Source organism: Apodemus sylvaticus, chromosome 9 (genome assembly GCF_947179515.1).
Source record: "Apodemus sylvaticus chromosome 9, mApoSyl1.1, whole genome shotgun sequence".
NCBI lineage: Eukaryota > Metazoa > Chordata > Mammalia > Rodentia > Muridae > Apodemus > Apodemus sylvaticus.
The window spans coordinates 10,370,371-10,383,597 of NC_067480.1; the positions used below are offsets into that span (position 1 = coordinate 10,370,371).

The following is a 13,227-nucleotide window of genomic DNA, read 5'->3' on the forward strand; positions in this document are numbered from 1 at the left end:
TATTGTGCATAGTTTATTGATGTTAGACAAAGAGCTTTTTATTAGTTTAAAGGGGGGTTGGGATGATCTCTTTTGTACTGTGTGGAGGCAACACCTGTCAATAAATATCTGATGGCCAATAAGCTGAGGCAGACAGACATCTGGCAGAGAGAGAGAAAACTCTGGAAGTGGAGGTGGGAAGATTCACCACCTGCACTTGGAGGAAGTTGAACACATGAAGCTGAGGAGAGGTATTTAGCCATGTGGTACACATAGAATAGCATAAACAGGTAATATAGGTTACAAGCTAGTCTGTAAACAAGCCTAGCTTATGGCATAGGCATTTAGTAATAAATAATAAGGTTTTGAGTCGTTATTCAGGAATTGGAGTGTGGGTAAAAAATTCTGTGGCTACAGGAGTAGACAGAGAATCAGAGAGGTAAAGGTTTAGGCAGTGATCTGTGATGAATGTGAGTGCAGACATCCTTCCCTTGTCTCCTGCTTGCACCTACCGCCGAAAAGATTACACACAGTTCTTTTAGTATGTGGATCCTCGTTATGATTAATTTATCTCTAGCTATTTATAATGGGTGAAGAAGAGACAGTCTCCTCCTCACCGAATTCAAGGTAGGACAAGCATGTCTGGGGCATAGATATTTGGTTGGTTATTATAATAATACTACAAATTATTAACATGTGGTGTTGGGAAAAGTAGCTTGCTCTGTTTGAGTCATTGGGATAGTTTTAATTATCTAGCCTTGGGTTATAGCTAGCAATTTAATAGCTGTGTAACGAGAAACCCAAATGTTATTAAATCCTGGGAGAGAAAATGAATGAGATTGGTTAGGGGGAACCTAGATAGACTAATTTGCACCAGTTGAAAAAGAGAAAATAAAATGATAAGGCTTACTTAGCTGGACACTGACTTGAGGGAATAGGAGCTATAGACCTTTCTGTTGCATTGGTTTCATTAAAAATGATAAATTGGATCTTGAGCAAATAAAGTACAATCAGCTCCCACATTTGCCTTAATTATTCCAACAACATGCAAAATCTGGAGAACAACAAATCATCTAGTCCTGCTTAGTTATTTCCTTTTATAAACTTGACTTACTTTTTGGAGAATAAAGTATAATTATTTGCTTTCTCCTATGTTTTGGATTCCACAGGACCCTTTGGACATGTTTTCTATTATGCAAGAACAAGACCTAGAAACAAAGGGATCTGAGCAGTGTGTGTGAGTTGCCTTGTACTTCTGCAGGTCAGAAGTCCTGCCCTGGGTTCAGCAGTGTCTGAGATGTTCATCAGCCTGAACTCCAGGTGTCATTTAGCCAGGGCTCCTCTGTTCCCAGAGGCCACTGAGGTTTCTTGCTACATAATCCTCTCAAGGCCAACAGGAAACCTCTTCAGCTGTCTGAGCCTCCCTAACTTCTTGATTCGCTTCTAGACTTTCGTTTAGACCAGACTCACTGAAGAGATGCCATTTTAAAAACTGATCACAGGTACTGATTATTCTGGAGTGAACAGAACAGATTAGTTCTGACAGGGGAGATATTAACTAAAGCAGGCATCAGAGCATCAGGCAATGGCTGCAAAGTTCCACAGAGCAGTTGGGCAGAGGCACCAAGAGGGCTTGGGAAAGGTGGTGACATGTGGGCTGAGATCTGAAAGAGGCGAGGGAAGGACTGTCTAGGTGGCAGTTACTGTCTGAAACCAATCCAAGAACATGCTGTCTTCCTAAAGAGACTTCTCTTAAAACTTGTTTGTTCTAACATCTCTAGCTTTAAGTATTTCCACAAAAACATGATTGGCTGAATTGTTAAATTATTTAACATCTGGCATGCTCCAGGATTCCCAGATGGCAAAGTATCTTTGGTCTTCTATAAACGCTATCCATCACCTTAACTACAATTGGTAGGGTTAATGGTACATGAAATGTGCTCTTGTATCATTGATATGATGTTTGAGTAATGCATTGCAATCATTACCCAACCTCATTCACTAAAAAGCTTTTTATACATCAGAATGTTTTACAGGCAAATGTGAATTTTTTTAAAAATTTTTTTTGTTTTTTGGATTTAGTTTTTTCTAGATACGGATTTCTCTGTATAGCCCTGGTTGTCCTGGAACTCACTCTGTAGATCAGGCTGGCCTCGAACTCAGAAATCCGCCTGCCTTTGCCTCCCAGAGTGCTGGGATTACAGGCGTGCGCCACCAGCGCTCAACTTGCAAATGTGAATTTTAAAGTAAGTATATTATTAGACAAGAAATAAAAGGTGTTTTCTTATTGTTTTTTGAGACAGTCTTGCTATCTAGCCTTGGCTAATTTAGAACGTTCTATATAGAGTAGGTTAACCTTGATCTTGCTTTAATACTCTTGCTTCTGCTTCCCAAGTGTTGGGATTACAGGTGTGCGTCACTATGCCTGATGTAAAGGTTTTATTTCTAATTGTTTACTTTGAAGTTCATAGACTGGCTTCCATGCCAATCCTACCATGCTGTAAGAGAAGTCTACCCTTGGTTGGAATACTGCTCACATTTGTAAAAATTTCCACACATTAAGCAACACTGTGCACACAAGTAGTAATTCTGGGGTTAATTTCCTTCCCATCCATCATTCTCATCCTTCTACAACTAATAAATGATTTATCAATACTGGAAAAATCCATATCAGAAATGTTGTCTCACCTTACTTCATTATTCCCAGGATGCCTTCATCAATACAAAGTTTTCCTTCTGATCCTTTGAACAACCACCCCATAGTCTTCCTACCAATCACCTGCTTACATTCTCCAGTTCTTCCACAGTTGTTAAATTATTTTCCTGAAAATTGAAAAAAAACTCATCTTTCCTCTTGTATGTATTTTACATTCTAGTGGGACAGAATGGGGGGGGGGGACGAGCAAACAAACAAAAATAAAAAAACTAAACCCTTGGAAAACCAATCCTCAAACTTCCAGACAAACATTTGACAAGGAATCATTAAAAAAAAATAATGAAAAGAAAAGAAAGCAAGAAAAGGTAGGGTGAAGGAGAGAATGTTTTGCACACTGGTGACGTGATGAAAAATGCGATCAGGCCAGCTAGAGACATGCTTGGTAAAGTACAGTTGGGTTTAATGTCTTGTTGCAAATAGGCAACCAGAATATCACCGGATACTGCAGAAACTCCTAGTAAGAGAGCTTTAAAAGGCACTAAAGGGTTTAAAAGGGCACTTGGGAAGGGATTCTAAGCACTAAAGAGTTTGAGTTAGAGGCCGTCAGAAAGCAGAAGGGAGTCCATGGATGCTTTGTCATGTGCTATCTACAAGACAGAATAGAGCAGAGCTGTCATTGGTAATGGTCAGAAAACAATAGTCACCTTTAATAGCTGAAATATTCAGCTTTGTGGTTTAGAAAATCAGAATAGTAAGAGTTATGACTGTGACCATAAAGGCCAATGAAGAGAGTTAGGAATTAAATATTTAAATTGCACTTTGTTCAGAGCCTGCGACCTGAGAGGGCATCAGACAGACAATACCTCAAAAGACATACAGCCTGCATCTCCTCTCCAGCCCTCAGATTCTGCGGGAGCTGCTGGGCTACAGGTATACAGTCATTCCTTTAGCACTCTTGATTCCTCCCTCGTCAGCCATATTATGAGCCTTGTGGTCTCTGAGTCTCTCATTGTTACCTCTTGAGTTCTTCTCTCATGTATGGATATCTGGCTCAACCTTTTGTGTGTTGGATATTAACTTTGTACTTCTCTATAGGCATTTGGGCTGGCAGCAGGGACTGACTTGAAACAAACCATTGGTAGTGCCTAAATACCTATTTAGGCTATTGGTAGTTTAATAATAAACTATTTAAGCTATTAAGATTATGTATGCACAGATTCCTTTCTATAATATCTGGTACAATATTCTGTGCCCTCACAACACAGAATGTCTCCATCCACCTCTTCTGCCCACTATAAGTCTGGAGGAGGTTCTTGTGTTTGATGCATTCAGACATGACTGTAGAGGGCTTTTATTTCCATCTTCTCTTTATGGCCACAGTGGTCATACATGACCTTGATGTTTGGTGATTGTTCATGCTTAAGAGAACATGTTGTTTAGCTGATAATTCAAGGCCAGATGCTCTCAGACCCACCAAGGGTTAGCTGCATGCACCAGTCTAGTCTCTGGTTATACAGAATTATAGGATTTATTTATTTTTATTAAAGGTTTATTTATTATAAATGAGAACACTATAGCTGTCTTCAGACACACCAGAAGAGGTTGTCAGATCTCATTACAGATGGTTGTGAGCCACCATGTGGTTGCTTGGATTTGAACTCAGGACCTTCAGAAGAGCAGTCAGTGCTCTTAATTGCTGAGCCATCTCTCCAGCCCAATTATGGGATTTATTAATTGTTAATAATCAACTGCCAAAACTCTTGCTGATAGTTTCATTTCCTGAGAATTTATTGGCATTACTCTTTAGGGTAACGAGTTTATAGTTTAGGTGATTACTTTAGTTATTTTTTCACTGCTTTGAAAAATGACATCAATGGCCAATGTAACTCATAAAAGAGTTTATCTTGGCTCCCAGTCTCAGGATTAGAGTTCTTGATGGCCAAGTACAAGGCATGACGCCTGAGGCTGGAAGCTAAGAGCTCGCATCCTAAAGGTGTTGGAAGCAGAGATCATAACCTGAGAATGGTGCATAGCTTTGAAACCTCAGAGCCTGCCCCACAGCTCTTCAATTGAGGTTCCTCCTCCTAAATCTACCCAAGCAACAGGACACGCTGGGGTTCCAGTATTAAACGTCTGAGACTGCAGCAGGCATTTATCACTAAAACCATAATGACAATTAAAGAAAGTTACTGGTGCCCCTCCCCCATCTCCATTTTAACTAGTGACTGTAGCCCAGGCATGCCTTGAACTGGTGACAAGTGTTTCTGCCTCAGCCTCCTAAGGGCTGGGATTATAGGTGTGGAACCCTAGATGGAGAGCTGTTGTGTGGTGAAGAAAGAGTTAAGTGAATTTAAATGTTAAAGTTTGGGGAATTCCATTTTGTTTTCTCCAGAAGATCTATGTGGGTGAAGGGAGCTGTTGGGCAGACACGAACCTTTGTTAATTACCAAATGTCACTTCTCAGGCAAACTGCAACAAGACCAAGGGCAACTTGCTCACTTCTGACTGGCTAAGGATTATAATAAAATAGCTACTGAAATTTCAGAAACTTCAAAAGTCTCAGAGACATCTGTCTACCTCGTCTTTAGAAACATTAAGTTGCAGTTTGAGTACATATGAAGCCCTGATGGGCACAGGGTGCCAGCCTCTCTATAAAGGACTTGCTAAAACCAGGAAGGCATTCTCGGTTCTAACTCCACAGTCTGATTCAACACACATTTATGAGATTCATTCATATTCTATTTTATTTTTAATTCATGAGTAGTGTTGCACTGAATATTCCAACTTCCTCATTCTCCCACTGACAGACATCTGGGCTCCTTGAGAGTTTCGCTATCATGAGTACACTTGCAATGAGCATTTCCACACAAATCTCTTTGCAGACAGGGCTTTATTTCTCTTGGTGAACACAAGGCGTGGGTCTGATGTGTCAAAGGGGAAGACACATGTTTGAATGACAAGAAACTGACAGGGCTGTACTTTCTGCACAATTTTAGCTTCATTTGCTCAAGAAAATAGCCAAGCTGAGATGGTGAAGGATCTCTAAGGCCATAACTCTGCGCTTCAAGCATGGAGCTCTGAGAGCCGGGTGGTGGTGGCGCACAGGGAGCCCACCACCAGCACTCTGGGAGGTAGAGGCAGGCAGATTTCTGAGTTCGAGACCAGCCTGGTCTACAGAGTGAGTTCCAGGACAGCCAGGGCTACACAGAGAAACCCTGTCTCGAAAAAACAAAACAAACAAACAAGCAAAAAACAAAAACAAAAAAAGTTCCCTGCAAAACTTATGCTGAAATTTGCCACTGCAACAGTATGCATGCAACATTACTAATGGGGGGGGTCCTTTAAGAGGTGATAAGGACACTGGAGTCCCACCCCCAGGAACCAATTGCTACCACAAGAGTAGGTTCTTGATAAAAAAGATAGACAGTTTCCAGAGCTTTTACCTGCCACTTAGCTGACACTGCACGTTATTCTACTTCCCAAAGCCTCCGGAACCAGATAAACTTCTTCCTAACTTAATGTCTGTAGTACCGTTATAGCAGCAGACGAGACTAAGACAACAGCTTTCCCTACCTTCTCCCCTGTGAAAGCTGACCTCCACATCAGCGATCAGCGAACTCCTTATGTCACTAATTTAAGACTTCTAAAGGATCAACTTGCAAGCCTTGTTTCCCACCTTGGCCACCAAAGCCTGTCATAGGGCACCGCACAAATATTCAGAGTGCAGAGACTGGATTTCAAGGTGTCAACAACAGTAACATTGAACCTGGAATGTTGGATTACCCCTTATGTTTGAGAAACTACCTTCCAGCGTTGTACACCTGATCCGATACGAGCTTTCATCCTGCAGTGTGTGCAGGTGTGTGCAAAGGCAGCAAACAGTATGCAACAGGTGCCTAGACAAATGAGTAGACTCAGCTTTGTCACCTATCACCCGAGGGCGGTGTTTCTGTCTCTCCCTCGGGCCCCTCAGGTGGAACCGGTTCTTTGGTTCCCAATTGGCCTCAGGGCTGATGGTAGGGTGGGAAGTGAAGGGGAAGAACCAAGCGGCGCCTGGCCAATGGCAGCTCTTAAACTTACACCTCCAGACGTCAGCACGGCTGTGAAAACGGATGTCACACAGCTGGATCGGAAGCGTCGCCATCCGCCTGGGCAGAGAGGCGTGAGCCCCGAGGCATCCTGGCAACCTCGGCGCGCGGCCCCGTCAGCGCGCGGCCCCGAGGTCCCGCTTCTCCCTGGCGCGCCCCCGCCCCCCTCCCCCGCCGCCTCAGCGCGCCCCCGCGGCCGGCTCCGCCCCCTCCCGGAGCGGGCGGCGCGCTCCTGCGGCGACGGGCCGTGTCGCGGACGAGCGGGCGGGCGCGCGCGCCGCCGGCCGAGCCGCAGTTAAAATGGTCCGAGTCGGGCCGGCGTCGCCCCCGCCGCGGCGCTGACTGACTGAACCGGCTGGCTCAGCCGGCAGACCCGCTCCCTCCCTCGCGTCCCCGCAGCTCGCGTCCGTCCTTCTCCCGGGGCAAAGCATGTCGCCCGCGTCGGGCACCCGGGCGGCCCGCAGCTGACGCCCACCCCCGCCGTCGCGTGTGCCGGGTGCACGGCGCGGGCGACCCAGCCAGCGGCCTGCCCCGCCGCCGAAGCCCGCCCCTCGGGCCTCCCTCTCCCGCCCCGTCCCGCTCGCCCTCCTCGGGGCCTTCTATATGGGCCACCTTCTCTCGAAGGAGCCGCGTAACCGCCCGAGCCAGAAGAGGCCTCGCTGCTGCAGCTGGTGCCGCCGCCGGCGCCCTCTCCTCCGACTGCCCCGCCGGACTCCGGCCAAGGCGTCCCCGCAGCCCGCGGCGCCCAGGAGCCGGGACTGCTTCTTCCGCGGGCCCTGCATGCTCTGCTTCATCGTGCACAGCCCCGGCGCGCCCGCCCCCGCCGGCCTAGAGGAGGAGCCGCCGCTCTCGCCGCCGCCGCGGGACGGGGCCTACGCCGCCGTCTCCTCGCAGCACCTGGCGCGGCGCTACGCGGCCCTGGCCGCCGAGGACTGCGCCGCCGCCGCACGCCGCTTCCTGCTGTCCTCGGCCGCCGCCGCCGCCTCGTCGCCCGCGTCCTGCTGCAAGGAGCTGGGGCTGGCCGCCGCCGCCGCCGCCGCCTGGGAGCAGCAGGGCCGGAGCCTCTTCCTGGCCGGCGTGGGGCCCGTGCGCTTCCTGGGACCGCCGGCCGCCGTGCAGCTCTTCCGGGCGCCGCGGGCGCCGCCGCAGGCCGAGCCCACCACGGTCCTCGAGATGGTTTGCAAGCGGAAGGGGGCCGGGGTCCCCGCCTGCACCCCCTGCAAGCAGCCCCGTTGCGGCGGCGGGGGCTGCGGCGGGGGCGGCGGCGGCGGGGGAGGGCCCGCGGGAGGAGGTGCCTCGCCGCCGCGGCCGCCCGATGCCGGCTGCTGCCAGGCCCCGGAGCAGCCCCCGCCGCCGCTCTGCCCCGCGCCCGCCTCGCCCGCCTCCGAGTGTGCCCCCATCGAGGCCGCCGCCGGGGACGCAGTCCGAGCCGGGGGCGCCGCCCCCTCGTCTGCCCAGCAGCAGCCAGAAGGCGGCGACGCGGACTGTCAGGAGCCCCCCGAAAACCCCTGCGACTGTCACAGGGAGCCGCCCCCCGAAATCCCAGACATCAACCAACTGCCGCCGTCCATCCTGCTTAAGGTGGGTCTGGGCGAGAGGCACAGAGATGCTCGCATTCCCCCCAACCCGCTCCCCCCGCCTCCGAGGCTTTCTCTCTCCTCCCCCGTGTGCAGAGGAGGGGGGTTCCCTGACAGCCGGGGGACGCCGGGAGGGGAGACTGGAAAGCCAGTGGGGCCTGAGTTTTCAGCCTGGTGTTGACGTAGGAAAACTTGGAGGCTGCCCAATGCCTCGTAGTAGTTTAGGTCTTCTACCTGCAACTCGGGGTTCATACATCGCATTAGCAGCCCCCGATATAGATACTACTAGATTAACGTGGAATCTGCACGCATTCTTGAGCAAGTTGTATACAGTGGGCAACCACTTTGTATACTGGTGTTGGAAAAGTTTTCAAGTCTGATAGCTGCTAGTTAGTGGCAATAACTTCTAGTAAGCATTTGCTGTGACTGGTCACTGTGTCGGAGCTTTCTATATACGTTTCTCCAGTGGTTGCATGATTTATTCAAGGTCACACCCATAAACTAAAGGACACAAACTAAAGGACACAACTGGACCTTGAACTAGAGAGTTTAGACTGGCTTGACTTAATTCCAAGCACCTTGTTGTTTATGCCTTTTTCCTTCCTTACATCATTGCCTTGTCAGAAGTCTTTTTTTTTTTTTTTAACCCCTTGAGGGTTGGGTGAGTGAAGAGGTGAAGTGCCTGGTGGGAACTTTGTGACACTTTAAATTGCCAAGGAAAGTTTCCAGTTTCCTCTGTGCTAAGGACAAACTTTATGATCGAATTTGTATTAAGTCATTAACTTCTCTCCCCCACCTTTGTTTTCTGTCTCTGCTAGCACACCTCTTTCTGGAGATAAATATAAACTTGGTTTTTCAGTGTGGATGAAATTTAAATAAGACTAGCCAGAAATAACCTCCAGGAGAATTTGGCTCCTTGTATTTTTACTGAGGTAACTGTCATGAATTACAACTGTTACTGTCACTTCACTGTCCCTTACTTGATTAGACTTTTTATATCTATGCTCCTGTGTTTGGCTGTGTCTCACTGTGAACACTGTTCTTGTGGACAACACAGCAAAAGCGGTCAAGTTTTTCATTTCCTATGTCCAATTGTAATGATTTCATTATTACCTAGGTATGTTTGTTGGAGGAGTACTTACTGTGTGTGTTTAGGGCAGAGGAAACTTTCTCAAGTCCTTTAAATCTCAATGATATGGATAAATAAAGTATCAACAAACATTTGGTGCAGAAGTTCCATTGCTGCCTCCTTCTTTGCTAAGTCAGTGTGGAAGCAAAGGAAGACAGATTGGGTACTTTTCTCATGTTACCTTTATGCCATGAAGAAAAGGGCTTTATTATCTTTTTTTTGGTTTATTGTCACAGGTCTCACTGTGTAGCTCAGGCTGGCCTCCAAACTCCTGCTCCTGTTGCTTTGGTATCTGGCACGCTGGGATTATAGGTGCACACCATTATAATCATAAAGAACGGTGTAAATTTTAAATAAGGTGAAGGGACATTAGCTTACAATTAAGGGAAACCCTAAAAGGTAATTATCTACTTTTTTTTTTTGGCCAAGAATTATTGAAAGCTTAGTTCAAGAGACTGGCTTGCTCGTTGCCCTGGAGAATTTGGACATGGCGCATAGGTTCCCATTCTCAGAGCTAAAAGCAAGCATAAAGGTTCGCAGTTCGAATCTCAGGTCCTAATGTCCTAATGCGGTTCCCTGCGGAGTGAGCTGAGCTAGGGTGAAGTGGAGGGATTTGCAGTGTCTGCCAACCCAAGTGGAACTTCTAAAACTGTGTGTGAATGGGCAGGCTTTTCCCCTTGCCCTGGGTCCTCCCCTAAGCACACTGTAGTAGTCCTGAGTGAGTGAGTGAGTGAGTGAGTGAAAGAGTCTGTGTTGAGGTTCTGGGTGAGTGTGCTCTGTACGAGGATAAGGTTCCAAGGTCCTGTGAGAGCCTCAGGAGGATCAAAGCATTCTGATGTGGGGTGTTTCCTTTGGAGAAGAGACTTAGGAAACTGACATCTTTTCTCCTCCTATTATTAGAAAGGTTATTGTATAGAGAGGCACAGACTCCTCACCCACATTGAAAATATTCCTAGTATAACCTCCCTGATAGTGGGTTAGTAATGGTATTGTTGCTGCAGCTGCATCTCCTCTTTTGTAAATTCCTGAAAAGAAATGGAAGTTAGGAGAACAGTTTAGGAAGGAGATGCGATTTAAAGGGAGGTTTATTTATTTATTTATTTATTTATTTGTGGTGGGGGGCGGGAATCACCAAGTCACAGTTAACAATTAAATTACTTTTCTAGATCTGTTAGCTACTAGCTACGGGGATCTATATTTACAATGTTTAATAAGAGCCAGATTTCAGAAACCCATAGTCACTTGTCCCTAGTGCCTGCTCTAGAGGACTGTGCTGTGTACGTTTCCTCCATTGCTGGAAGGGCTGTGTATTATATTTACCCCTCCTCTGTGCCCATGGCATTCAAAGGTCCATGTGCTGTAGTTATTGTGGCTAATGTGGTTTAGAAGTCTTTTTTCATTTTTGGTAGCATATTGTTTCTGTCATTTTAAAATACTGCTTAGTATCCCATAGTTTTATATTGCCTTCTGTTAAAAGAGCTGTTTCCATTTTTGTTTTTGCTGCTAAAACCATGTTTACAGATGTCTATATGCACGTAATAATTTCAGGGATAGGTATCAAGGAAGTGGACTTTCATGTTAAGAAAGAGTATATGCTTAGCAGTTCAGAAGTCTTTGGTAACAATTAGTGCTCTCCTGGAGGAGGAAGAACTTTCTTCAACTAGTAAGCCTTGCTGGAAGTTGTAATTATGTGACTAGAGAAGAGGAAGAAAGTGATCGTTGAGACCCTCTAATCACTCCAACCCCTTAATAATACAGAGAGAGAGGGAGGAGAGGGGTCACTCCAAACATTTTAGTGAATGACAGGCCCTGGGCTGGACCCCAGCTGTGTGTCCATCTGTAGACATCTTTTGAATATACTGTCATGAGGACTTGAATACTCTCTTAGGGAGTTTATGAAAGGTATTCCTGAATGGGGGAAGTTGTTTGCTTGCTCCAGACAACTTGCAAACCATCGAATCAGAGGCTGATTTATAACTGATATGGGGCTATAGTGTGGTCTTTATAAGAAATCTGAGAAGCAGAGAATGGCTCTCCAAAGGTCAGCTCTGGGAATAGCAGTTTTCCCAAGTCCTTAATAAACCTGTTAGGTCTTTGGTTACTGTATTGTTCTGAATCAGATAAACTAGCCTCCTGTTTTGCTACTTGTTGATTTTACAGCTTGGAGCAGCTCTCTGTACTGAAACCACAGCTAGACTTCTGTGTGATGGAGCCATTGGGTAACATTTTCCTTACGTATTTTCTCTTTGCACTAATGGCCACCTAGAGATAGACATTCAGTAAGAGCGGTGTGCCGTGCCTAGTGTTTAGATTGTAATCTTGCTCTCGGTAAGCCTCTTTCCTTCCAAAATGTAGTAAAGGGTGGGAGAACTTGTTTAACATCACCATTAGAAAGCCTCCTCTACAGTAGACATGAAGTCTTCATTTTGGTAGCTTTTTCTTTTTCTTTTTCTTTTTCTTTTTCTTTTTCTTTTTCTTTTTCTTTTTCTTTTTCTTTTTCTTTCTTTCTTCCCCCCCCCCCCCCCCCCAGACAGGGTTTCTCTGTCCTGGAACTCACTCTGTAGACCAGGCTGGCTTTGAACTCAGAAATCTGCCTGCCTCTGCCTCCCAAATGCTGGGGTTACAGGTGTGCGCCACCACTGCCCAGCAGCTCTATTTCAAATGGGCCCCTTTAGTGGTCAAGGTCGTTTCTGGAGAGAACTTTGCACTGGTAGAAAGCCTGGTCTAGAAAGTTTTAGAAAGGCAGGCTTACCTCATTTCCTCTCTGAAGTGTGCTAAGTGGTCTTAAGCTAATTAGGCTACCAAAATGCTGCCAGTTTATTTAAGAATTGTGTCAGTTGTTTTGTAGTGAAAACTGTCAGAGTGGTTACCTTGAGTCTTGGAGCTTCAGGTTGTATAAAAGATGCTGGCGAGAAGGGGTGGCTAAGAACCACTTCAGATTAGCATATTAGATTCTAAAGTTGGTCAACCTTCTGGGGTATCCCCCTTTTGTCCACCACCTACATATTAAATTCCTTTCCACAGTGATAAGCAAAACTAACCTAGATCCATGTGGTGCAGTCAGTGATGTGTGGGTCAAAGTGCCATTTGCCTTTGGTTGTGGGACAACTGGACTTGTCAGACTTGTTTCAGCTAGGTGCTGCTTGGTACCATGAACATGCAGAGAACCAATTAGTCCTTTAAAATGTAGTGTCATTGAGATAGCTCAGCCTGCAAAGGCACGTACCATGAGCTGATGACTCAAGTTCAGTTTTAGGGACCAACATGATGAAAGGAGAGAAGGGACTCCTGCAGGTTGTCCTGCCTCCACAGATGACACACACACACACACACACACACACACACACACACACTCTCTCTCTCTCTCTCTCCTGCATGTATACACACAGTCTTGCATATATGTGTATACTTTTGTACACACAGTTGTATGTGGAATGTAAAAACAAATCATCCAGCTTTTAGAAAAAGTCACACAAATGACTTAGTTTCCTCAAATCTTTATTTTCTCATCTATAAAATCAGGATGAGCATAAAAAAGTCTGCATTAACTTGGAGCTGTGAGAGAGACCATGGTTGCATGACAAATGAATCCTTTGCAAGGAAAAACAGACCTTCCAATTATTTGGTCTCTAGAAGTAAATTAAAGATAAGTACCAAGGAGGATTTATTCTTAAGAAACTGTTTATAAAAAGTCAATCATGGAATTCCGTAGCATCTAGGATGGTGCTCCTGGCATGGCTACACAGAGGTCCAGCTCTGTTCAGGCAGAGTTCTAGCTCAGGGTAGGACATTAAGTTA

At 46.3% G+C, this 13,227-nt stretch overlaps 1 protein-coding gene across 2 annotated transcripts in view; it reads left to right on the top strand.

The window, feature by feature from the left end:
- Nucleotides 1–7,305: 7,305 nt before the first annotated feature.
- Nucleotides 7,306–13,227, top strand: part of Fbxl17 (F-box and leucine rich repeat protein 17) — a 439,437-nt gene continuing 433,515 nt past the window's right edge. For both annotated transcript variants that reach the window (XM_052193248.1, XM_052193249.1), the window contains exon 1: nt 7,306–8,304. In XM_052193248.1, the coding sequence (XP_052049208.1) occupies nt 7,327–8,304 (978 nt within the window). In that variant the 5' untranslated portion in view covers nt 7,306–7,326. The remainder of the gene's footprint in view (nt 8,305–13,227) is intronic.